The sequence below is a fragment of the Chiloscyllium plagiosum genome, chromosome 3, assembly GCF_004010195.1.
Source record: "Chiloscyllium plagiosum isolate BGI_BamShark_2017 chromosome 3, ASM401019v2, whole genome shotgun sequence".
NCBI classification, from domain to species: Eukaryota; Metazoa; Chordata; class Chondrichthyes; order Orectolobiformes; family Hemiscylliidae; genus Chiloscyllium; species Chiloscyllium plagiosum.
The window spans coordinates 3,310,643-3,338,460 of NC_057712.1; the positions used below are offsets into that span (position 1 = coordinate 3,310,643).

Genomic DNA, 27,818 nt, shown 5'->3' on the forward strand with positions numbered 1-27,818 from the left:
AAATGCAAAATTTGCGCCCACACCTCCCCCCTCACTTCCCTCCGAGGCCCCAAGGGATCCTTCCATATCTATCACAAATTCACCTGCACCTCCACACACATAATTTACTGCATCCGCTGCACCCGATGTGGCCTCCTCTACATTGGGGAGTCAGGCCGCCTACTTGCGGAACGTTTCAGAGAACACCTCTGGGACACCCGCACCAACCAACCCAACTGCTCCATGGCTGAACACTTTAACTCCCCCTCCTACTACGCCAAGGACATGCAGCTCCTTGGCCTCCTCCATCGCCAGACCATGGCAACATGACGCCTGGAGGACGAGCGCCTCATCTTCTGCTTAGGAACCCTCCAACCACAAGGGATGAATGCAGATTTCTCCAGCTTTCTCATTTCCCCTCCCTCCACCTTATCTCAGTTCCAACCCTCGGACTCAGCACCGCCTTCTTGACCTGCAATCTTCTTCCCGACCTCTCCGCCCCCACCCCCTCTCCGGCCTATCACCCTCACTTAACCTCCTTCCACCTATGCATTCCCAACGCCCCTCCCAAGTCCCTCCTCCCTACCTTTTATCTTAGCCTGCCTGGCACACCCTCCTCATTCCTGAAGAAGGGCTTATGCTCAAAACGTCGATTCTGCTGCTCCTTGGATGCTGACTGACCTGCTGAGCTTTTCCAGCAACATATTTTTCAGTATTGATGGAAATTCCTTGGATTGTCTCTAAATTATTAGGACTCCAAGGTTAATGAAAGAAGCGAGGGCTTCAATTTCTATTTTGAAAACCAGACTTGAGTATTCACTTTTAATTATTCATATTTGCAGAAATCCTGAAACCTAGAAAAAATTGCATATTCCTCACAATATATTTGTAAAATTTTGTAGGGGCTAAATAAAACTCTGGGAGTACCCAGTATTATGGTATAATGGAAGTTAATTCTGAATATATCCAAACTTGTGCAAATGTAATTTAGCCTTGTTTGGAGAAGAGACACAGTTAATTGTGGTATACTGTTGCTACTTTAAGATTAGTTTATTCTGCTGGTCAAGAAACTTCACACTTGAACTGTAGAATGCTGTCAAATGAATCTGGAGTTTAAATTGTGGATTAAAGAACTGACCATCAAGCATTGACTTCTTAGCTAACCATTTTGTTAAGCTACCTGTCTATCAGGCATAGATGAGTGGCATGGTGGCACAGTGGTTAGCACTGCTTCCTCATAGCACCAGGGAACTGGGGATCAATTCCAGCCTTGGGTGACTGTCTGTGTTGTTTGCATGTTCTCCTCATGTCTGTGTGTGTTTCCTCCAAGTGCTTTGGTTTTCTCCCCTAGTCCAAAGATGTGCAGGTAAAGTGATTGGCCATTCTAAGTTGCCTTTTGAGTCCAGGGATATGCAAGCAAGATGAATTAGCTAATATGGGGTTATGGGTATAGGGTGGATGCTCTTCATCAGGCCATTGCAGACCTGCTCGGCTGAATGGCTTTTGTCTGCACTGTAAGGATTCTGTTATCTAGATTGGATTTCCATGGGCTCTAGAATTGTGTGATAATTCTAGATTTTAATGTCTTATAGCTAATCGAAGAACCACTCACCAAGGTGGTTAATAATTTGAGAGGGCATATGTGGATAGCCATAGCTATCACATAAAAGTAATTGTCTGATCTGTTAATTAGTTTTCTGTTTCCCTCATTTCCTTAGGTGGGGAGAGCTTTAGCCATTGCAGCCTTAGATATGGCTGATTGTAATCCTTGGCCGAGAGTTGTTTTGTCAGAATACAGTTGTCTGACTAAACTTCGTGCATGGATGTTGAAGCATATTCGAAATACAAGAAGCACAGCAATGTCAAAAAAAAATGTCACAAGGATTTCTAAAGGTCCCAAGTAAGTCACAATAAAAAACAGAAAATTCCTTTCCAGTGAAAGCATTGATAAGGTGCTACATCAAAAGTTATTGTGGAAAACCAAAGTTCATGGTTTAGGAAGTATGACATGGATAAAAGATTGACTTGCCAGCAGGAGGTGTAGACAAAAGTTAGTCATATTCAGGTTTGCAAGATGTAACTTGTGATGTGCCACAGGGATCAGTGCTAGGATCTTTTTTTAGAATTATGTCGATGACTTAGATGAAGGACCGGAAGGTATGATTGCTAAATTTGCTGATAATACAAAGATAGGCAGGAAAGTTATAAGGAGGATACAATGAGACCAGAAGGGTCTCATTGTGGATAAGTGTGGATAAAGATCTGGAAAATAGAAAACAATGTGCAAAAAGGTGAAATTGTCAATTTTGGCAAGAAGAATATAAATGGTGAGAACTTGGCCTACTCTGAGGTGCAAAGAGATTTATATGAATCGCAAGAGATTAATATGCAAGTGCAGCAAGTAATTTGAGAAGTTAATAGAATGTTATTGTGTATTGCAGAGGAAATTGAATGCAAATATAGGGAATTTATACTTCAATTACATCGGACATTGGTGAGACCAATGTTGGCTGAAATCATCTAGTATGAAGGGCTCTTGTGCTAGGCCTCCCTCGCTCAGAGGTAGGGACACTAAGTTCAAGTCCCACCTACTCTAGAGATGTGACATAACATTTGCAGTTTTATAATTAAGGAATTACAGGTTGAACTTTTCTTTCTTCTTAAGATAGTTGACTGGCAGGTTTTCCATTTTCTAAAAGATCTTGACTTGCAATCGATTTTCTCTGAGGGCTGTTCAATTCTTTGCTGACCTGGGCACACTTCCAAGAAACCTTCCTTATTTTTTACAATACTGCAAGTTTCTGGATATTACTCCAGAGTTGTGATGGTTCTTCCCTGTAGAGAGAGGGAGGGTTTCATTTCTCTCCTTTACATAATTAATTTTGGATTTAGTTATACCTGTGGTTGAGAAGTCTTATTTGCAGAGCAATCTGAAAGTCTCATTCACTGCTGAACTCTCCAGATGATGCACTTCAGCGTCCAGCCACTTAACCCTCGGATAGCCTTTTCTGAGTGCACGAATCCATCCCAGCTATTAGATGTTCCTTTTTATCTTCCTTGAGAGTTTGTCTGTTTTCAGGTCAGGTGGCTTTGGTGATCATTTTGAAAAGTTCCAAGACTTATTTTACTTCTCCCAACCTCTTAGTCCAAGACTTTATAGTAAATCTATTGGATTTAAAGTTGAATAATCCAGATTTGATATATCATGACGTGTACTTATAAGCATCTAATAAAGTGTATTGTGATGGTGTCTCTGTGTCTGGGTCAGATGTCCCTTCCTAGCATGTGATGGCTACGGAAGTGTCTTAACATGTCCAGATCAAGTTGATTTTTTTTTATTTAGTTAATATATAATACTTGGAGGAGGACAAATTGCAGAATGTGTAAAGAGCAACGGAATGGACAACTAAAATTGCTCTGAACATGACTGGGGCAAACGGTCTCTTTCTGTGCTGTACTGTTCTTAGAGGTGTGTGTCATTAGATATAGTATTTCATGCATGAGCTGAAAACAGGTGATTTGGAAGTCTAGGATAGTTCCTTCAAGATCAAGCATTGCGCCCTCCTTGATAGTTACTGAATTTAAGAGTGGAGGAAGATAAAAGATGAAATCAAATCTTGCCAATGGACATGTCAATGGGTGGCAGGTGGCTCAGTGGTTAGCTGCCTCACAGTGCTCAGGACCCCGGTTCAGTTCCAACTTTGAGTGACTGTGGAGTTTGCGTGCTCTGCTAATGTCTGCATGACTTTCCACCGGGTGCTCTGGTTTCTGTCCACAGATGGGCAGATTACGTGGATTGGTCATTCTGAATTGTCTGTATTGTCCCAGGATGTGGAGACTAGGTGGATTAGCCATGGTAAATGAAGGTTATGGTGATACGGTAGGGGTGGGAGCTCTTCGGTGGGTTGGTGCAGACTCGATGGGCTGAACTGCCTCTTTTCGCACTGTAGAGATTCTGTGATTCTTTGACAACACGATGGGTGGCACTGCTGCCTCACAGCACCAGGGACCCAGGTTCAATTCCAGCCTCGTGCGACTGTCTGTGGAATTTGCACATTCTCCCCGTGTCTGCGTGGGTTTCCTCCGGGTGCTCTAGGGAATCTAAGCTAATCTAATCTATAGAATGTAACTATTGATTTTCAGACTGCCAGATCCATCGAATCATGACCTGTTACTTCAGTTATGGGTGTAATCATGGACTCCTGTCAATTTTGGGCAGAATTGAATAAGTTGCACAGTTGGATTTTGCACATGCAGGTGTTAGAACATATTACTGTTAATAGGTTTTTCAAAATCACCAACCAAAGTGGTATAGAGTTAATAGCAACAAATAGTTTACGGTTGATTATCAAAGGAGTATCATGTGGTTTGTATCTCTGCTTCAATCCTTGTTTTGACTTTGTTTTGCAGAGAAGAGGGATTACTACAGATGACTGCTTTTTGTTTCATAAAGTGTAATGGTGTTACTTTTGTTATAGTGGAAGTAAACAGAACTTTGTGATGACATTTTGTTTGGTATGCTTCCAAATGGGAAATTGCTTTTGACATGCGTATAAATTATAAAGTAACTACTGAAGTAACAAATAACAATTTTTAAATTGCTACTTTATACTACTGTCAAACTATTGAATTAAATTTATTCAAGTGAATAGTTAACCAATTTAGGCTTTCTTCTGTTCACCTTTCCACTCCAATTATGTGCGGTACTTTTGAAATGTGATCTCAAGTGAAGAGAAAGAGAAAATCATACACGCTTTATTATTTACGGTAACAGTGAGCTACTGAAGATAAATAATTTGCTGTTTACTGAGGTGATGTTTATGTACTGTACATCAGATGCTTTGATGTATTCGTTCTCTCTCAAACATAGTGGGATAACATCCTCCATCTCAGAAAATTCTCTCAGTAAGATGAAGAGTAATGGGACTGGCGCCTCTGGAATCAGCAATGGGCATCAAAATCCATCTCTGATTAAAGCGTCTTCCAGTTTTACATTTGGGTACAGCCCTGGAACAAGCAAAGGAGCTTGTGCACCAGGATCAAATCATAACCCTTCAAAAGGTGCTCACAAAACCCTTGCACCAGTGAGAGGTAAGATATGTATTATAACTGTATGTATTATAACTGAGCCTTGCCTGCATGAGCAGGATATTGCAGATGCTACAAAGCTGAAATAAGTGAGAAAATGCTGGAAATAATCTGTAAGTCACAGACCTGAAACCCCTAACTCTCCTCTTCACAGAGGGATGCTGCATGATGTGTTTCCAGTATTTTCAGTTTTATTGTTAAGATATATCTGCTGTGTTGAGCTCTAGTATACATAGCTTAACTTCTGTTAAGGTTTCCTGGGTTTTATTGCAGTTGTTACTACTTTCATGTAATCTGTGATCTTTGGCTTAAGGATTAATCAAAAGTTATCATGCATGTAATCCTTCCAGCTACTGGGGCAGCATGGTAACTGAATGGTTGGAACTGCTGCTTCATAATGCCAGGGACCCAGGTTCAATTCGACCATTTGGCGACTGTGTGGAGTTTGCACATTCTCCCTGTGTTTGTGTGGATTTCCTCCAGGTGTTCCGGTTTCCTCCTACAGTCCAAAGATTTTTATTTATATTTATTAGATTCCCTACAGTGTGGAAACAGACCCTTTGGCCCAACAAGTCCACACCGACTCTCCGAAGAGTAACCCACCCAGACCCATTTCCCTCTGATTAATGCACCAAACAGTATGGGCAATTGAACATGGCCAGTTCACCTAACCTGCACATCTTTAGACTGTGGGAGGAAACCGGAGCACCCGGAGGAAACCCACCAGACAGATGTGCAGTTTAGGGTGGATTGGCCTTGCTAAATTGGCTGAATGTGCCAGCTAGGTAGATTAGCCATGGGAAATGTGGAGTTACAGAGATTGGGTAGGGGGGGTGGGACAGGGTGGGATGCTCTTTGGAAGTGGTGTGGACTTGATGGGCTAAATGGCCTGCTTCTACTCTGTAGGGATTCTATAACTTATGAAGCTATTCAGCAATGATGAAATTAGACTATTTTTAGTACATTCAAAGGTATTGACAGATATGTTTATCTGGTGATCAGAACAATAAATCAAGAATGTAATAATACCAGTTCATTATAGTGGTCATAAATTTAAACAAAAAATCCATCATCTTCCGTCCATCTCATTTGTACTATTTATTGTACTTCCAGCTAGCTAATGGTTAGCAACATGCACCAGAACAGTCAAACATGATTCTTTAACATCTTATTCTGTGGCCTGCAACTTTCCAGTTCAATTGTCTTAACATAAAAAACCTTATTAGAAAATTAATGCAAGAAAACTAAAATCTGTGTTCTTATTGGAGGAGTTAAAAGCTAATCATTGTGTTACACTTTGTGTTTTCATATGATTTTAACAGAAATGTTACCATATTCTGAATAAAACAGTTGAAGTGTTTGAGTTACACCATAATTCTAAGAGAATACCTTTGCTGTGAGGAACAGGTTTATGGTTGTGAACATTATTTTCAATATAGCTGAGACAAGTTATTTTGAATGTGTTACTATAGCTTTTAATCAGTAGTTGAGAAAACATGATAATTTAACAGCACACACGTTGTCAGTATGACTGGCAAAGATGACCACTGGCTGCTTGTGCATGCATAGATTGGCAGTGCTGATGTTACCACAGCCATGACAGTCTTCTGGCTTCTCAAGGCTTGCTATTCCACCCTCACCTCCTTTCAAATGTGAAGTATTGTATTTTGGTACAATGAATAGGGATAAGAATTATACAATTAATGGCAGGACCTTGGGTGGTGTTGTACAACAGAGAGACCTAGGGGTTCAGCTACATAATGTTTGAAGTTTGCATTACATATTGACTGCATGTTAAAAAGGCATTTAGCGTGCTTGCCTTCATTGCTCAGTCCTTTGAGTAATGGAGTTGGGAAGTCACATTAAGGTTGTATAGGACATTGGTAAGGCCTCTTCTGGAATGTCCAGTTCTGGTTGTCCAATTATAGGAAGGATATCATTGCCATCTTGTTGCTGACTACATGGTTTGCACTTGGGGCTCTTCTGAGCATACCAGTTACTCTGCCCACCTAGTAATGCAAAGAATTATAGACAATCACGAAAAGGTTATTCAGAAGAAATAAATGTCAGGAAGGGACGAAGGTAGCTAGAAATGTAAAAACATGCATTTATATAGATATCTTAAAAAAGAGTCAGTGAAGTAGTGTTGGACCTCTTGAGGATGACCATAGGCAGTTAATAGTCGACTAATAATCACTAAGGAAGCATTACTAAGCAACCTGGTGGAGCTGCACATTTAGAAGTTTCCAGGTCCTGATGAACTTCATCATAAAGATCTTAAAAGAGATGGTTAATGAAATAGTGGATATGTTCTGGAAAGGTTTTATCAGATTGGAAAGTAGCAAATGTACTTCCTGTATACAAGAAGAGAGGGAGAGAGGAAACCATAGGTCAGTGAGCTTGATATCTGTTATGGGGGAGATTTTAGAATTAATCATTCAGGTGGTCATAACTGGGCATTTGGAAAAAAAACAAGGTAACCAGTAAGAGCTAGCATAGTTTTGTGAAAAGGAAATCATGTTTAGCCAATTTATTGGAATTCTTTGAAGGGTGGACGTGTTCTGAAGTTAAAGGGGAGCCCATTGATGAACACCATTGCTTGGCATTCCAAAAGGCATTTGGCACGGTTCCACATAAAAGGTTATTGCACAAAATAAAAGCTCATGGTGTAGGGGATAATGTACTGGCATGGACAGAAGATTGGCTAACTGGCAAAAACCAGTGTGTACATAAACAGGTCATTTTCAGATTGGCAGGATGTGAGATGTGGATTTCCACAGAGAGAGAGAGAGAGAGAAGCTTTTATTTGTCATTTCTACCATATACAACTGCTCCAGTAAAAATGAGACAGCGTTCCTCCAGGACTGAAGGTGTTACATGTTTTATTTTTGCGCCGGCCCTGTGCTTTACCCGCAATCTTACAGTTTACACCAGTGACTCAGTTGAGGGAAGCAGAGGCATGGTGGTGAATTTGCACATGATCGAAAGATAGGAAAATTGTATTATGAAGATGACAGAGCAAAAATGCAGACCAACAGAGGTGATGACTAGGACAAAATTTGGTAGATGAAGCATAATGTGAACTTGTTCACATTTAATAGCCTACAGCCCGGAGTTCTCCAATTTCAGATAACCTACCTTCCCTTCCCCCAACTCCCTTCCCAGTCCCTCCCCTCCCTTCCACTCCTCCCAGCCACCTAATGGATTCATTCCTTCCATTGACCAACCAGGTCGTACCGTCTACCAGTTTTCACCTATGCTAACCCACTTCACCACCCTGCTCCCGACACCCCCTTTACTTGCAGCTCCCCATACACCCACCCCCAGTCCTGAAGAAGGATTACACTGGAAACGTTGACTTCTCCACTTCCTGATGCTGCCTTGCTTGCTGTGTTCTTCCAGCCTCCTGCTTGTCTCTTATGTTCACTTTGGCAGGAATAATAAAATAGTGGAGTATTATTTAACAGTAGATATCTACAACAATCTGTGATGTCAGCTGGCCATGGCAGGAACAAACACAGAGTGTCTGTACATATTTCAATGTCATCACTGCATTACATATGCAGTTTTATCATCAGTACATATGCTGCTGTTGAATCGTTTAGCAAGGTGAGGCAGTGGCTGGGAACCTAATGGGAGTAGGAACATTGGCCATAAGTGGGAAAAGGGTGAGAGGCCTGTAAAGGCATTGGGAAGTTGGAGAGAAAGCTACACTGGGAGTTGGAGGTGCTGGGAAAGAGAGTGAGGCTGCTAGGAAAAAGGGGGAGAGGGTGACTGCAAGAAAGAGACAGGGAGGCATCTTGGACAAAGATAGAGAGGGAGACTGCATATAGAGGCGATCAACTTGAAACTAAAATAAATTCCTTATATCCTCTCAGAGGGCATTTTATTTTAAATCTTAAAGCACCATCTTTCGGCAGGTAGCTATTTCCCGTTACTTGAGAATTATGTCAGCTTTCTTTCTGCACTGAGTTCACAAGATATTCTGATTGTTTAAATTGGGAATGACTGAAGAATTCCAAGGTGCAGAGGGATCTGGTGCATGGATCACAAAACGTTAGCAAGTTGTTAAAGCTAATCGAATTTTGTCCTTATTACGAGTAGAATTGAACACCAAAATAAGATTATGAATCAGATTTTGTTCGTCTTGCTTAAACAAAAGCATAAATGTATTGGAGGTAGTTCACTAGAGATTTTCTAGATCGATACTTGAGTGAACAGATTGTCTGAGGAGGGAAAATTGGTTCAGCTGGATAGGTTTGTCCTATTGAGGCAAGGAAGGGATGGTAGGTTGAAGCAACCATGATGACAAAAGATTTGGAACATGCAGTCAAGAGAAAGAAAAAAGCTTAAGGTTGAAGTAGCAAGAATGAGACCGGGCTTAAGAGAGTTACGAGGGACCCAGGAAGGAACTGAAGAATGGACTGAGCAAGCTAGAAGGGGGCATGAAAAAGCCTTGATGGGTGGGATTAAGGAAAACTCCAAGGCGTTCTACACTTACGTAAGGAACAACAGGATGGCCAGAGTGAGGGTAAGGCTGATCATGGATCGGGAAGGGGACTTTTGCCTGTAGTCAGAGGAAGTAGGGGAGGTCCTTGATGAATACTTTGCTTCAGTATTCACGAGCGAAAGGGATCTTGTCATTTGTGAGGACAGCGTGAAACAGGCTGATATGTTCCAATTGGTTGATGTTAAGAAGGGCGATCTGCGGGAACTTCTGAAAAACGTGAAGCTAGATAAGTCCTTTGGGCCATTCGGGATGTACCCAAGGTTACTACGGGAAGTAAGGAAAGAGATTACTGCGCCTTTGGCAATGATCTCTGTATCCTCACTGTCAACTAGAGTAGTACCAGATGATTGGAGGGTGGCAAATATTATTCCCTTGTTCAAGAAAGGGAATAGGGACAATCCTGGGAATTACAGAATTAAGGATAATCCAAAGAGTTTTTACAAATATATTAAGGACAAAAGAGTAACTAGGGAGAGAATAGGGCCCTCAAAGATCAGCAAGGCGGCCTTTGTGTGGAGCCACAGAAAATGGGAGCGATACTAAATGAATATTTTGCATCGGTATTTACTGTGGAAAAGGATATGGAAAATATAGGCTGTAGGGAAATAGTTGGTGACATCTTGCAAAATGTCCAGATTATAAAGGAGGAAGTGCTGGATGTCTTGAAACGGTTAAAGGTGGATAAATCCCCAGGACCTGATCAGGTGTACCCAGGAACTCTGTGGGACACTAGAGAAGTGATTGCTGGGCCTCTTGCTGAGATATTTGTACTGGAGGTTGGCAAACATGGTGCCACTGTTTAAGAAGGTCGGTAAAGACAAGCCAGGGAACTATAGACCGGTGAGCCTGACCTGAGTGATAGGCAAGTTGTTGGAGGGAATCCTGAGGGACAAGATGTACATGTATTTGGAAAGGCAAGGACTGATTAGGGATTGTCAGCATGGCTTTGTGCGTGGGAAATCATGTCTTTCAAACTTGATTGAGGTTTTTGAAGAAGTAACAAAGAAGATTGATGAGGGCAGAGCAGTAGATGTGATCTATATGGACTTCACAAAGGCGTTCGACAAGGTTCCCCATGGGAGACTGATTAGCAAGGTTAGATCTCATGGAATACAGGGAGAACTAGCCTTTTGGATACAGAACTGGCTAAAATAGAAGACAGAGGATGGTGGTGGAGGGTTGTTTTTCAGATTGGAGGCCTGTGACCAGTGGAGCACCACAAGGATCGATGCTGGGTCCTCTACTTTTTGTCATTTACATAAATGATTTGAATCCGAGCAGAAGAGGTGCAGTTAGTAAGTTTGCAGATGACAACAAAATTGGAGGTGTAGTGGACAGCGAAGAGGGTTACCTCAGATTACAACGGGAGCTTGATCAGATGGGCCAATGGGCTGAGAAGTGGCAGATGGAGTTTAATTCAGATAAATGCGAGGTGCTGCATTTTGGGAAAGCAAATCTTAGCAGGACTTATACACTTAATGGTAAGGTCCTAGGGAGTGTTGCTGAACAAAGAGGCCTTGGAGTGCAGGTTATTGCTCCTTGAAAGTGGAGTCACAGGTAGATCGGATAGTGAAGAAGGCGTTTGGTATGCTTTCCTTTATTGGTCAGAGTATTGAGTACAGGAGTTGGGATGTCATGTTGCAGCTGTACAGAACATTGGTTAGGCCACTGTTGGAATATTGTGTGCAATTCTGGTCTCCTTCCTATCGGAAAGATGTTGTGAAACTTGAAAGGATTCAGAAAAGATTTACAAGGATGTTGCTAGGGTTGGAGTATTTGAGCTATCAGTAGAGGCTGAACAGGCTGGAGCTGTTTTCCCTGGAGCGTCGGAGGCTGAGGGGTGACCTTATAGAGTTTTACAAAATTATGAGCGGCATGGATAGGATAAATAGGCAACGTCTTTTCGCTGGGGTCAGGGAGTCCAGAACTATAGGGCATAGGTTTAGGGTGAGAGGGGAAAGATATAGAAGAGACCTAAGGGGCAACCTTTTCACTCAGAGGGTGGTACGTGTATGGAGGCTGGTACAATTGCAACATTTAATAGGCATTTGGATGGGTATATGAATAAGAAGGGTTTGGAGGGATATGGGCTGGGTGCTGGCAGGTGGGACTAGATTAGGTTAGGATATCTGGTCGGCATGGACGGGTTGGGCCCAAGGGTCTGTTTCCATGCTGTACATCTCTATGACTCTGACGTCAGTGGTGGGCAAATTATTGGAGAGGGTTCTAAGATTTAGGATTTATAATTATTTGGAAAATCATAGTTTGATTAGGGATAGTCAGCATGGCTTTGAGAGGGCTAAGTCATGCCTCACAAGCCTTGTTGAATTCTTTTGAGGATGTGACAAAATATCTTGTTGAAGGTAGAGCAGTGGATGTGGCATACATGTATTTTAGTAAGGCATTTGATAAGGTTCCCCATGGTAAGGAGGCATGGGAGACGGAGATTTGGCTATCCGGATGCAAAATTGGCTGGCCCATAAAAGACAGAGGGTGGTGGTTGATGAAGAGTATTCAGCCTGGAGCTTGGTGACCAGTGGTGTTCCATAGAGTTCAGTTCTGGCACCTCTGCTCTTTGTGATTTTTATAAATGATTTGGATGAGAAAGTGGAAGGGTGGGTTATTAAGTTTGCCAATGACATGAATGTTGGCAGAGTTGTGGACAGTGTAGAGGGCTGTTGTAGGTTGTAACGGGACACTGACAGGATGTAGAACTGGGCTGAAAGGTAGCAGATGGAGTTCAACCTGGAAAAGTGTGAAGTGATTCATTTTGGAAGCTCAAATTTGAATGCAGAGGATTCTTGGCAGTGTTGGGGAACAGAGGGATGTTGGGGTCTACATCCATAGATTCCTCAAAGTTGCCACCAAGTTGATAAGAAGGTGTATGGTGTGTTGGCTTTCATTAGCAGTGGGATTGAGTTTAAGAGCCACAAAGTTATGCTGCAGCTCTGTAAAGCCCTGATTAGACCACACTTAAAATGTTTGTGTTCAGTTCTGGTCGCCTCATTATAGCTTCCACATCTTTCCTTTTAGAGAGGGTGCAGAGGAGATTTATCAGGATGCTGCCTGGACTGGAGGGATTGTCTTATGAAGGAAGGTTCAGGGAGCAAATGCTTTTCTCATTGGAGCGAAGAAGGATGAGAGGTGACTTGGTAGAGGTGTGAGTTGAGAATGTGTTGCTGGGAAAGCACAGCAGGTCAGGCAGCACCCGAGGAGCAGGAGAATCGACATTTCAGGCAAAAGCCCTTCATCAGACATTCCTCATGAAAGGCTTTTGCCCGAAACATCGGTTCTCCTGCTCCTCGGATGCTGCCTGACCTGCTGTGCTTTCACAGCAACACACTTTCGACTCTGATCACCAGCATCTGCAGTCCTCACTTTCTCCTCCTTGATAGAGGCGTGAGAGGCATAGAGTAGATAGCCAGAGACTTTTTCCCAGGACGGAATTTTCTGTCACGAGGGGGCATAATTTTAAGGTGATTGTTGGAAGGTTTAGAGGAGATGTCAGAGGTAGGTTCTTTACACAGAGTGGTAGGTGCATGGATTGCACTTCCAGCGGTGGTAACAGAGTCAGATACACTAGGGACATTAAAGCGACTCTTGGATAGGCACATGGATGATAGTAAATTGAAGGGCCCAGAGGTTAATTTGATCTTAAGAGCAGGATAAAAGGTCGATACAAAATCGAGGGCTGAAGGGCTTGTGCAGTGCTGTACTGTTCTATGTTCTATTGCCTGTCACTTATCATCGTTTAGAATGTGGTGGTAAGCTAACATGTTGCTATCTCCATGGCAATGTCTTAGCCAGAGTCAAGCGGAGTAGAAGTTGTTGTAATTGTTTGAAACGTATTCATCTCACGATCTCATGTCTTTTCCTGCTTATGGTAAGTCTATAAGCTTCAAGAAAGGGTGTCATGGCACAGTGGCAATGCCCCTATATCTGGGCCAGAAGGTCTTAGTTTTCAAATTCCACCTGACCTGGAGGTCAGGTCTAAATGTGTTAATTACAGCAATGATGAGCTCCAGCAACATCCGATCTTTGAACAATATTCAAGTCTGTACTACCAAGTGACAGTTAAGGACTTAGTCTAGTGTAGATCTTTTTCCAGACATGACTGACAACACATGATGAAAAAGTTATAAAAGGACAATTCAGTGTCAGAACAAATTCACTGCTCCTTTATTCGCCAACAATATATTTGTGTAGACTAAGTTGTTACAAAATTTTCCCTAAATTTCTAACATAAAATCTGAAGTGCCAGAGTAACTCAGCAGGTCTAGCAGCATAAACAGCTGGAATCAGAGTTAACATTGAGTCCAATATGACTATTCTTCAGAATTTAGAGCCCCTAAATAACTAGGGTTATTTACACACAAGGAAACAAACATGATCATATACAATTAAAGCACCCCTTGCTCTTCAAAACTTAGGGAGCAAGTGCTCCCTAAACAATGTCCACATTTGTGTTGTGCATTTCCCTGAGAATATCTGTTCCCAATTTATGCTCCACAGTACCTGCCTAATAGCATTGTAGTTCCCCCTTCCCCAATTAAAACTTTCCCATATCGTCGTCTGCTCTCCATCTCCATGACTAGTAAAGGTCAGGACTATAATAAATGTCCACATCCCTTCAGTGAATACTAGAAAGATACTGATAAGCTCCTGAGTAAAGAACACATGTACCTATGAATATATTATTTGTTATTTCTAGCAAGCAAGTAAGCCATGTTATAAACATGTTTGTTATAAATTGGTTGTTACTGTAGGAGTACAGTCTCTAACAATGTCAAGTGGGAATTTCAGTTTTGAAGCAATTCCAGGTGGTGCTTGCTTCCCAGTTAATGGCTGCTCAAATCAAACAGTTTGACTTGTGTCACTTTGAATAAATATCAAAATGATTTCGTTCTCATATTTCCTGCTTTCAAGTTGTTACTTCCATGATATGTCAATGTGTCTGAGATAAAGCAGAAATTTGCCAGTTCTTGGGAAGAGACTGGGCCTGATCCTAGTTATTTTTGGAAAGCAGGAAGGAAAGATCTCGTCATTTAAGGTACAGTACTTGGTTGAATGCATGATGTGGAGATACCGGTGTTGGACTGGGGTGTACAAAGTTAAAAATCACACAACACCAGGTTATAGTCCAACAAGTTTAATTGGAAGCACTAGCTTTCGGAGCGCTGCTCCTTCATCAGGTGATTGAAGGAATGGCGCTCCGAAAGCTAGTGCTTCCAATTAAACCTGTTGGAATATAACCTGGTGTTGTGTGGTTGAATGTAGATTGTGAGTGAAAATTTACGGAAATTATTCTGTTTCTTAACCAAGTACAGATAAGTAAACCTTCTTGCTAGTCTGTGTATTGTCTGTTTAAAGAAAATTGTTTTTGCACAATTACCATGGATTCCAAAGAGCAACGATATATGTCCATTTCATGCAATGCGACGTGGAGAAAATAGACTAAAACGGAGCTAGCTCAGTTTATCCTTCTTCAGAATCACTGGGAGAACAATTTTTTGTTTTTCTGTTATGATTAACAAGCTACTAATTCAGTAACGTCAATTCTGTTTATGAAATAAAATTGTCTACACTGCAGCAAAAACAGAAATTGCTGGGGAAACTCAGCACTTCTGGAAGTACTTGCATTGCAACTGGTTTCAAAGCATTCATGCTATTGATTATGAGTAGTTTAAACATGGATGTCAAGCTAATATATAAGTGGCAGAGTCTTAATTGACAGCTCAGGATTTTTAGTATTGTAATCATCCTGTGTGAGAAAACTAGAGAAAAACATCTTTTTGTGGAGTGAAGAAGAGATCATTGACACTCAGTTTTATTCTGAAGCTAAACATCTAATACCAACATAAAAAAAAATCAAAGACTATAAATTGGTTTCTTTGAAGGACATTTATGGCTGTTTGCATTGTATTTATTTGTTTCCTCCTGATCTGATTTTGAGTATCATACTCTGGAATCCTTCAGATGCAGGTTTAAGTACAGCTTTATTTTGGTACCTTCTTAAAAAGAGTCATACTGCAGTTCTGAAGAAGTCATACTAGTTTCAAACATTAACTGTTTCTCTCTCCACAGATGCTGCCAGACCTGCTGAGTTTCTCCAACATTCTCTGATTCCATCATCCACAATATCCTTCAATCAGCTTGTCATCCTCAAGAATAGTTTATATGTGTAACAATTAGTGTCTTACCAAAAGGTTGTCAGAAATATGCAACAAACAGACTAAGTTAGAGGTTATGACAGTTGAGTAATTCAAGTGTTTTTATGATAATTTGTGAAACCTTTCAACTTGAAAGCCAGGCAAAATAATTATCTAAATTAATACATTTCTGGAGAGAAACAGAAGGCTTATTTGTGGCAAGCACTGTCTACTCAGATAAATGAAGTAAATATTACACAATTGTTTCAGGTTGAACTTGTGTATGAAATTTCTTAGTTCGTTAATTTTGAAGCCTTTGTGTTTTGATTATATAGAAACTAAAGCACAGGAGAAGCGTCGACAGCAACAGGCTGTATTGCGAGCAGCAGCAGTCAACAGTCCCAGCATTCAGCATAGCTCTCCAGCCCATCGGTACATGCAGTGTCCTACATCTGTCTCCCTCAACTTCTCTAAAGACCCATCCCAAGTCCAGCCTTCCCACTTAAGGCCTTGCTCTCTTCCAACCTCCTTCAAAGTTGCAGGTTTGTATGCAATCGAAACTTCAAGCATTTCCAAGTTTTATCCATCTCTAAAATCCATGTCCAAGCCAAACTTATTGAGCAAAGCCTTAAGCAAACACTTTTCACCTTTGCTTCACCCCAGCCTATCTTCTCTGGGGTTTCTGGGTGAAAGAAACAGCATTTTGGGATCTTCATATGACATCAGTAGCCAACAAAAGAGGGAAAATCAGAGCTGAGGAAAAAATTTGGCTAACCAAAAGAAAATAAATAACTTGATCTTTTCATTGTGAAAAGAACTATTCCAAAAGAGAGAGGCCAAGATGATTTCCATTGTTATGAGTGTTTCCTAGTATAACATTTAATTATCATTCAGCTTCACAACCTGGTGATAAAACAATTCAGTCATGAAGTACAGTACTAAACTTATCTCTCAGTTTTTCGTTTTGGATCATTAACACTAATTGAGAACAATATTCCATAAAAGTAACTATTGTGTTTTTCATTATTGACAGAATTCCAACAAACAAACATAAGCGAAAGAGGTAATATATCACCCTGTAAAAGAAATTGTTCTTCTTTAGTGATTTTGCATGCATTAATTTCTGTTTCAATGAACCAAATCAGAAAAGCTTTGAAAGTAGTTGTAATTTTTCTTCAAATACGCCTAAGTGTTGAAAATTTAATTTTACCCAATGAGAGCATAATAATTTGCTTACAGGTTTCAATATTATCAGGAATTAGATTACATTAGAATTAGAGCATTTAATCAAGACAGAAAATTACAGCAGATTTATTTGCCGGCATTAAGTTGCATGTTTTTTATATCCGTTTCCTTATGAACAATTCTTGCCCTAATGATTGACTTATCACCACCTGGATTTTTTCAGGTGGAGGTGGCCCTAACGTTGGACTGGAGTGCTGGGCCAACCCCCTCTAAACCATATTGGTAAGCCCCAGTTGAACTTCAGGCCCATCTTGGAGGCAATTCTGTTATTATCCTGTCCCTTTAAAGAGCAAGATCCTGCTTCTAAGAGTTGCAAATTAATCAAAAGGCCAGCAGCTCTTCAGTCCCAGCTGGACTGCTGGGAGCAATTGCCATTGATGGGACTGCAAGTAACTGAACAATACAGTGATAAATACTGTATACAGGAACAATATATGAAGCTTTGGGCATTTCTGGTGTCAGTCAAATGAGCACTGGTAAGGGGGAGGTGGGGCTTGGAAGGACAGAGTGAGTTGCCACAGAATCCTTTTGTAGCCTGCAGTGCCTGATCAGGAGAAACCCCTCCCCCACCAAAAAAAACTGCCAAAGGGCAAAGGAATGGGGCCTCGAATTGGTCAAAAGTGGACAGAGTTGGCCTCTGGAAAGGGAAGTCATGTTCTCATCACTGACGGACTCCCTTGGTGGCAATAGGGTATCAGGCACTCCAACCCACTGCTGCTTGATCTGATTCTTATCTCATCCCTCAGGTCCAATAAAATTCCACCTACAGAGTGTATGATTGACATAAAAAAGTTAGTAAGTTTAAACTCCTAGACACACCATCTACCAAATCCAAGTGTTAATGTTCTCATCAATGATTGTTGTTTCTGTTTCCTTCAATCATGTCCTTGAAACAGTTCCATAACTGGTAGTGTTATTCGCCTTGTATCTCTATCCATTGTCATGTTCTATATGTGACATAAGAGTCCTAAGACTCTTATGTCAGAGCTATGATCTGACCCTGTGCCAGTATTCATCCACATTTCCATCAGGGTACCATGTTTTTGGCATTAGAAAGTTGAGGTCCATTGTCATGCCTTCTATCAACTCAAATCAGTATAACCAATTTAGCATTGACCAAGGACAAAAGCTGGGGCCTTTCTGACATCTGTCTTACTGACCCCACCATTTCTTGTCTTTAATTACTGATTGAATACATAGATGATAATTTTTGAAGTCACACTTTATCAGTAGTGCCAGATTGATTTCTGTTTTGCCATGTTTCCCAGTTGTAAATATTGATTAATGTGTGCCACCATTCCACTGGATTATCATTGATAATATCTCTGCTTAGATGTGACCTTTAAAGTATTTGAGGTGGTGTTCACGTGGCAGAACATGTTGGAGCAGCATATAGTTGCTTATTATATTCATTAAAGTTTGCATTTTAGTTCATGGCTCTGTGAGGATGACTAAATGGAAACGAAACCCTATCTGCAAGGGAAAGCCACTGCAATGAGACAGGAAGTTATTGGTATCAAAATAAATGTTGTTGATGGTCTTTGTATACTTGGCCTTTGCCCCCCCCTACTTATAGAAGGGTCTTGGAGCCTAATGAGAAGGAATCAGTCATATTTGGAGAAATGAGTGGAAAAAAAATTCATTCTTTTGTACATCACTGGTAGTCTGCTTAAATACACCATAATTTGTTACTATTAAAACGATACAAGAATATAGTCCAATGTAGCTATGTAGGTTGGTGAAAGTTTAGTCTCAGGATGATTTCATGACAGTCATTGTCGAATTCTTTAATTTTCTTTCTAGCATTCTTAGATATGGAAGTTGTGAGCAAGGATTTAGAGGGTTTCCAATGTAATTCCTTTATTTCAAAAGGGATAAACTAAGTGGCTACAGACCAGTCAAGCTGACATTGGTAGTGTGTAAGCTTTTGATTAACCGAATTTCAGATTATCCGAACAAGATCGCAAGGTCCTGGTGTTTGACTTACTATGTTATCTGGCATTCAATTATCAGAACAAAATACTCCCCGCCCATGTCTTTCGGATAATTGAGGTTCCTCTCAATTGCATTTCTCCCTTTCTCTCTACTTTTATCTCACTCTCTCCTTAATCTTCCTGTCTCCAAAAAGGATTCAGACTATGGTATGGCAAGTCTAAATGTGTGTTGCTGTCAAAAATGGAAGTGGGCTGCGCGGTGGCACAGTGGTTAGCACTGCTGCCTCACAGCGCCAGAGACCTGGGTTCAATTCCCGCCTCAGGCGACTGACTGTGTTGAGTTTGCACATTCTCCCTGTGTCTGCGTGGGTTTGCTCCGGTTTCCTCCCACAGTCCAAAGATGTGCAGGTTAGGTGAATTGGCCATGCTAAATTGCCCGTAATGTTAGGTGAAGGGGTAAATGTAGGGGAGTGAGTATGGGTGGGTTGCGCTTCGGTGGGTCGGTGTGGACTTTTGGGCCGAAGGGCCTGTTTCCACACTGTAAGTAATCTAATCTAATCTAATTGATCGTGAATATTTCAAATGGATGTAGACAGTTCAGTAGATTCAGCAGGTAGATATGTCAGGTGAAATTTGTATGTGGAGCAAGATGCAATATATTTTGGGAATAAGGTTAAAATTCAGAAAGGAGGAAGCAGTATGACTTTAGTTAAGATACAAACACTTTAAAAACAAATATAGAATTCAAAACTTCAAAGAGTACAAAAGCAAAGGTACTCTAAAAGGAAAGTTGCTCAATACTTGAAAAGTGTTAAAATGATATAGGGATGTGGCAGTGATGACAAAGGCCACAATGAACTAAATTATGTCCTTTTATGCTGTAGAATGCCAATTCATGAAAGTGGGAAACCATATGCAAGTTTTGCAAATAAGTAGTTTTTAATTTCCCTTTTTCAAGTTTGGCAACTGAAACTGCACACCCTTTCAATCTCTATACTAGTCTATAATTTTAGAGGCAATAGACCACTTGCATAAGAAAAACCATATCAAGTGTTAAGATTTTCTTTTGAGTTGTATGACAACTGGTTGAGCACAGTGGTGGACTGTCTACTTTTAGATGGCCATTTAGACTTCTATGGAAAAGCCAATTGAAAGCTAATTGGAGTAGTCTGGTGAGAAAGCTCAAGCCTAATTTTCTCTCCTGTTCTGTGGGGGTGTGCCTGGCATTCAGTCACTGCTGCACAATTGGGAACATTCTAATATGTTATAGTCGGTTGCTTATTATAGCCACCAGGAAAATCAAAATGGTAGCCTATCATTCCACCTCTCATCCTTACACAATTGTGAGTCGTGCAATGTGTTAAAGCACATGGGTTTGATTCAATTTCATCTACTTTGCCTCGGGCTCTGTGGTAGACTTGTTGCCTCTGAGTCAGAAGGCTGTGGGTTCAATCTTCACAATAGCACAAAAGCACTTTATCTGGGCTGACACTTTAGTGAAATAGGTAAAAACAAGGACTGCAGATGCTGGAAACCAGAGTCAAGATTAGAGTGGTGCTGGAAAAGCACAGGAGGTCAGGCAGCATCCGAGGAATGTTTTGCTGACATTTGGAAAAGAGGTTAAAGAATGTGTTTGTCTTCTCTAATGAACTTTAAAGCTGCTGTAATGTTTTCGAAGAGCAATTGATTTCTCCCCATTTCCTCATCAACAACTATCCCTTAACCAGTGAAGCAGTTCTGGTGGCTTGTGTGTGATCAGTTATACTACTTTATACAAATTGGTTGTCACATTTATTTGCACTACAGTAGTGAATATACTTCAAACACACTTGGCTATGAACTGCTTAGGGATGAGATCATGAAACACCAGGAGCTGCCCACAACATTTGATGGGTAAATGGAAAGTTGGTTTATTTCTGGCCTTTGTTATGTGGATCATTTGGGCAATGAGGGTTGCTTGGGAATTGGTCACTGGTACTATCTTGGACACGTGAGAACTATTTAGAAGTATGTAAGTCAAAAAGTCATGTATTTGCATTAATTATTTTTTGTTCAGTGTTAGTAAAGCTATAAAATAATCTGCGAGGAGAAAGTGAGGACTGCAGATGCTGGAGATCAGAGCTGAAAATGTGTTGCTGGAAAAGCGCAGCAGGTCAGGCAGCATCCAAGGAGAAGAAGAAGGGTTTATGCCCGAAACGTCGATTCTCCTGCTCCTTGGATGCTGCCTGACCTGCTGCGCTTTTCCAGCAACACATTTTCAGCTATAAAATAATCTGGCCAGAATTAACTTTTCATTTAGATTTTAAATCAAATTCACATTGTACTTTTTGAAGCTTAATTTTTAAAGCCTTCAAATTTGAAAGTAATGTACAAACAGTAAAGAAAAGATTACTTCACATGTTATATTTGCATGCTTCAGCAATAAAATCTTCAAAAAGCAGCAGCATATGACTGATCAGCTCAAGTGCCCTTGTATAATTTCCATCAGCCTCCTTGATTGATAGAATATTATAAAATGGGAAAGAACATATAATGAAAGATTAATTCATTGTTAATTTAATGTGATGCATAATCAGGAACCCAGCAACATGATTAGCACATTACAAACGCCAGAATTACTTCACTTCGTATTTCAAACATGACTAATGTAGTCTCATTATTATAATGTATGACTGATAAATCTTCCCTTTCTCTAACTTAAGTTTCATTAGGCAGTTAGGCTATTTACTTATCCAGTATTTACGAACCAAGAAACAGTTGAGCTGTGTCAGTTACATAATCATATTGAAAACCTTATGAATTTAATTTGATGTATTTGTAAAATCAAGCTTAAATGCACCTGGTATAGCGTAGAAATGAATTCCTTATGCCAAGTACCATCCTTACTTGGAGGTCCAAGGTGGCAAAAGAGATTGTTTAGGACAAGGCAGTAAAGATTTACACTATTTAATATGGTCAGTATGCTATAATTGTGGAAATACTACATCAATAAGAGTCTAAAACTTTAGTTACAATAGCATAGTGATGGATGAGTGATTGCTGTTAAGTTATTTTTTAGTTCTAGATCACCTGAGTGAACCCAGAGTTGAAAAAACTGTTTCTTAGTGCCAGCTTACTATAAATTTATTTGAATCGTTAAATGAAGACGACTATGGAATCTGGGAGTATCCAAAAAAATTAATTACTTTTTTTTCGAAGTAGAATTTACCCTAAAATGGAATAGATTGAACAAAAACCGTCCTTTTTCTTTTGGAATGAGCAAACCAAATCAATTAAGGGTGAAAGGACATTTAAAATCAGCAATCAATAACAGCTTATGATTTTATAACAAGCCGGAAATGTAAATACTTATGCCAAAGACAGTTGAATCATTTTCATTTAATTGTCATTTTACACTGTGGCGATGGTGTCATGAATTGAGAAAAGGTTGTCATCAAAGTTTCAGGTTAATGTGACTGGAACCTGTAAGCAAATATAATTAATGTTTGAAATTACGTTTTCCAAACAAAATATTGAGCACGGTCTAATTGATTTATGAATAAGACTTATTTATTATGAATTAATTATGATTAGCAAAGTTGTCTGAGAGTTCCTTCATCGGCCTAGTTAAAGGTTGGCTAAATTCCAGGGGCCATATTCGTGTGCTTCTACTTTTGCTTGGCATGAAGAGAAAATGCTTGATGTAATTTTTTTGATTCTTGCGATTAACCAGCTAAATTGGACAGCAGAGTATTTTGTTGTTCATGTACTTTGCTGTGTTCTTATACCTTGGATTTGGTACAAAGTTTTTTGAAAGAAGCCCCATTCTCACCTGTTTAATCCTTTCAGATCACATATCGCACTTTTGTTTGATTAGGCTTTTTCAAAGATTTTGAACAAAAAGTATTTGGTTCACTGACGTAATCTTCTATAAGATATTGTGTTGTGATACTAAATGCGTATGCCTTACATTGCATTATAGCATTGGAAAAACCTGTAAAGCAAGGAAGTGGAAGGCAGTTGTGAAATGTACTCTGTATAAAAATTGTCACTTCAATAAAAACATTTCAATACTTACTTATATACGTTTGGCTGGGGAATCAGTTATTGTTTGATGCTGATGCTAACAGTCCAATAACAATTTCAGTGTTGAACTATAGGAGTCAAGACAGTTACTTTTATCTTGGCATGAAATAATAATCAAATTTATTCAGTTTGTCTCATTCGGTTAGGAGGTTATAGGAAGAGTACGTTCTTATCTTTTGTCACATTGCACTTTACATTTGTATTACTTTGTGCTGCTTGTTTTGTTGACAAATAACTAATCACATTTCTAAGCAATTGTTTGCACTTTGAATGGAAAAGTGAAGAACGGGACCATGTTCATGACCTCTGAATTTTAACATTGGCATTGAAAATTTGTCATGTGTTAGTGGTTGTCATTTGACTGAACAGTAGGCTAGAACAGTAAATGGACTGAATTGAAATAATCAGGATTAATATGTTTCTTTTGTCCAAATAAAAATGATGAATGGAAGAAATTATATTAATAGTTTTGGTATTCCCAAAATTTGTTTCAGTAGCTGCAGCAGAAATGGAACTGAATCAACAAATACTGATTGCACATCATAAACTATATCTCCCTCCAGTGCGGGGTAGATCCATACTGAAGATCGTAGAAATACTTTTGAATAGAATTTTAGCGTTTCTTCACCATTATGATGCATGTGTATTTGGCAGTAATTTAGTACTGCTACTGGGTAGCTCATGAACATTTTGGAGAAATTATCTTATTTAGGATTTTGACCAGAATTGAATTAATTCTCCATTCTGAACTTTCAAGCATATGTTTTTCTTATTGAAATTGTCCCTGTAAATTTCCGACACCCCCCACCCTCGCAACAGCAAACCATTACCTCTGTGATGTTGTGCTCCTTTAACAAGGTTATTCTGTCCTTAGTTTTTTTTTGTTCTGCTTGGACCTTTTATTCTTTTTCTCTTTCTTCATGCTTTTAATCATAATTCAAACAGTTTCATTTTTTCTCTTTTCCTTTTGCCTCTAACTCAAGCTGTTTTATTCTTAATTGAATTTTCACCATCTTGAAAGATTCTGACGGTGTTTACAGCAAATTTAAATGCTGAGCTATTGCTGTAATTATCTCTCCTTTCTTCACGGAAGGAGGCAGCTCCAACTCCAGCTTGACTGCCAATTCCAGCAGTTTTTCCTTGTTCATCTTTTGTAAAGCCCCCAAAGTCACTTTCCACCCCCAGAAAATTCTTAGTGACTGAAAGAGCCATTACTACACCAGCACTGTTTAAACCAACCAAATTCAACACCCAAAGCAAAGACACCGACACCTGCCACACGCTGCCTTTGACTCCAACAACACTCATCTCAATTTGGAACTATAGAACGAATCCCACAAAGAGCCTCCAATCTAATATGACCAGGCCAGACCCCCTCAAAACATTTCAAGAAGCTAGCCCAGGCACTAAATTTTCTAGTTGTTTTAAGCAGGTGAGAAGTGTATGTACCAAGAGTGATGCAGCTGGACCAACCACTTGGTTTTAATCAAAGCAATTTAATTATACATAAACAAAAGAAAACAGAATATAGAATAACATAACTTATCTGAAAACCCAATTGACTCTCACAACTTAATGATGCTGTTTCAAATACTTGCAAATCCCCATAAACACCCCCTTGGCAAAAAAGGTAAAATCAAATACAGGGTCTCACAGGAGAGATGTCCAAGAGAGAGAGAGGATCAGCATGGAGCTGCTTCTTTTGGTCCAGCAGCTTCTCTGGGTCTCTAGCTAAGACTCGATCAGCAGCTGCAAAACAGCCAGACTTTTGAAAACCAAAACAAACAAGAGAAAAGCTGAGTTGGGCAAACTGGCCACTCTCCTTTCATTGTACAAGTATTTTTAAAAAACTTGAAAGCCATTTTTCTGAGGCAGTATGTGTTGGCTATAATCAAATTGGCCCTAAAGCCCATACGAACCAGACACATCGGAACCTCTGTGTTTATGATCCCTCTCGGGAGGTGGGGGGGAGGAGAAACAAACACCAAGGATAGAATAACCTTGTCAAAGGAGTAGCATCGTCACAATTCCAATGCATGTACAAGTCCACTCACATTTGAATATATTATACAGGCAAGCTTTAACTATATGTTTTTGCTCCATATCATTGATACTTTTATGATAATATTTATCAGTTAGTTGCCAATTTTCTTGGTATGTTTGGCCATTTTTGTTTTGGTGATGTGACCAAAAGCATTATTTATGAAAATGAAATCAATCCTAAGTGCTGAGAATAAATGAAAACTGGGACCAGTACCAAAACAGATCAGATTTTTGTGCAGCAGTGGATAGTTGTATAATTTATCTGATGGAAGATTGTACATGTAAATTGTTTCATTTAGGATTTGATTTTGCCTTTATTAACAAATGGAAAAACAATTCAATAGTTTGACTTGAACTATCCATTAATTTCTACATTATCTACTTCAGGCTGAAATAACTTAAATGGTTTATTTAAAATAACTCTTTTTTTGATGGTCTATGCTTCAACTGATCCTTTGGCAGGATCGTTCAAAAAATGTGGAAAGTTCATTTGAAAAGTTGTACTCCTGACTCTGTAGTATAAAAGATACAATTTTACAAATCATTTTCAAAAATATTTGATAGCCAGGTGGGTGTTTTACTCAACAGGCCTATTCCTTTTTAGTGCTTGGTACTAGCTCAGCTGCTGTTTTGTTTATCTGATTTACTAATTTACATGGATTTAATTTGGCAAATTGTGTGAATTTCATAATATTGAGTTAGTTTTTGTTCCTTTCTAATTAATTTCTGTTAAAGTTTTGGTGTTTGTGTGGATGACCTTCTAAATATTGCAATTTACCTCTAAATATGCCAGATTTCAGAATTATCCATATTCAGGAAGAAACCTGAGCAGCCCTAAAGCAGTGATTTTATTTGTAACACTGAGAATTGCATAAATTATAAACATTTCAGAAACAACAGTCTATATACGTTAGTTGAAACAAATGTCTTCATGTTGGCATTTTTTTTTGCTGCTTTAATTTTTTGCTATTAATTTCACTGTGAAATTTTGAGAATGGCATTCATGCAGTGGGGTGTAGTTTTTGTAGTTTCTACACTATTTTGGTGTTCCAAATTTTTTTTCTTCTTCTTTCCTTTCTTCCATGTAGTATTCTCAGATTTGAGAGCGCAAAAGTAGCATTATCCCAGTACAGCAATGTAAGTGACCAGTGACAGCAGAAAGGAAAATGAGGCATTAAACCTTTACACAATCCCAACCCTCATGGAAGAAGTGCAAAAGCGAATTATTATGAATCCTGAAAGAAAAATTGAAAGCACTAGCAATACCAGTAGGTAGGAAGCATCTTTGGAGAGAAGAACCTTTTCTAATTCTACCGTAAGGTCATAGATCAAAAAGCTATAATTTTATTTGTGCCCACAGATGCTGTCAAACCTGCTGATTATTTCCAGCATTTTTTCCTTTAATAAATGTTTGGTTGCAATTCATACCTACCCTCTGATAGTTCAGCTAGAATTGGAACAGTCTTTAGTTCTAAAATGTCTTAACCATTTTACATTAATGGAATTTTTTACGCAAACCAAGTTTTTCCATTATATATCTGACTCTACAGAAGGAGCCAGAGATGTGTTAAAGATGGATGTAAAGAGTATTAAATGCTTTTATTAAATAATTTTTACACAGATTTTGTAAAGTGATCAACATTAATATTTAACATTGAAAGGGATTTTATGTTCTGCTGATTTGCTTATTAGTTTAGCTGTTTACATACAATTATATACAATGGCAACAGTGCAACAAAGACTAAACAAAATTAATGCTTTATCCCCTGTGTTTATAAATATTCCAGAAAATGAATTCTGCTGCTTGGAGGGTTGGTAGGGAGTACAGGGATGAAATTGAAAAACTGTTTCTGGCGCAGGAGAACTTGAGAACGATTCAAAAAATGAGAAACATAAAATAACACTCAACATATACAACAAAATGAAGAAAATATGACCACTTAATAAAATAACAAAAATTATATAAATCTGCCCCTGTAGTAGAAAGGGGCAGAAATTCAATGATAGAATTACATTATAAATAAACAGAGTCAGGGAAATGTTGGAAAGCATTAAATTTGTTTGTTGCGATTCGTAATTTATCCTCTTGTTTTCACTTGATAAATTTGTTATATCTGAGAAAAGTCTTAATGTTTTACTGTGAGTAGGAGACATGCCAATTACTTTCTTGTGTAATTTGAATGTTCTTGCTATCTTTTTGCCATTCATGTGAAGTTTGTGAAATTACTTCTAATGTGTGTTTTTGGTAAATAAACTTTATTTATATGTTTTTGAAAAAAAAATTTTCTCTTGCATTGTTCCCTTTTTTCATACTGTGTTATGTTTCAACATTGATAACTAAATTAGACAAAATACAACTACAGAAACAGAGTACTGCAGATTCAGCAGATCTAAAAGCGTAAAATGCTGGAAATATTTAGCACATTGGCCAGCATGTATCTCGAGAAATAGAGTTAACATTTCAGGTAAGGGACAATTTAACAGAGCTGGGAGAAGTTAGATATGTAATAGGTTTTGAACAAGTGAAAGAGAGGTGACAAAAACAATAAAAGGAAATGTCAAAAAGTAGCAAAATAATTTCATGATATCGGCTAAAAGGAGTGATAATGGGATAAGCGAATAAACAAAAGATGTGTTTTGAAAAGGTGTGAATGGCGCGATAATGAATATGACCATCTCAATGTGAGGGAAGAAAAGAGAAACTGTAGAGGTGAAAGCTACTCATCAGCTTCTATCAGAAATCTCTTCTGCTGAGGATAATTCTTTCTTGTAGATAGCAGGGTGGAAAGGATAGTGGCGAAGTTT

General features: G+C 39.3%; 1 protein-coding gene across 8 annotated transcripts in view; it reads left to right on the top strand.

Annotated features, from left to right (window-relative positions):
- The window catches only part of agbl5 (AGBL carboxypeptidase 5), a 131,745-nt gene that overhangs the window by 58,181 nt on the left and 45,746 nt on the right, over positions 1–27,818 (top strand). For 5 of the 8 annotated variants that reach the window (XM_043676271.1, XM_043676225.1, XM_043676214.1 and 2 more), the window contains 4 exons: positions 1,698–1,879; positions 4,850–5,070; positions 16,062–16,268; positions 16,760–16,789. In XM_043676271.1, the coding sequence (XP_043532206.1) occupies positions 1,698–1,879; positions 4,850–5,070; positions 16,062–16,268; positions 16,760–16,789 (640 nt within the window). Of the gene's footprint in view, positions 1–1,697; positions 1,880–4,849; positions 5,071–16,061; positions 16,269–16,759; positions 16,790–17,134; positions 19,236–27,818 lie in introns of those variants that run through there. The other 3 variants (XM_043676282.1, XM_043676235.1, XM_043676261.1) reach the window with 3 other exon arrangements.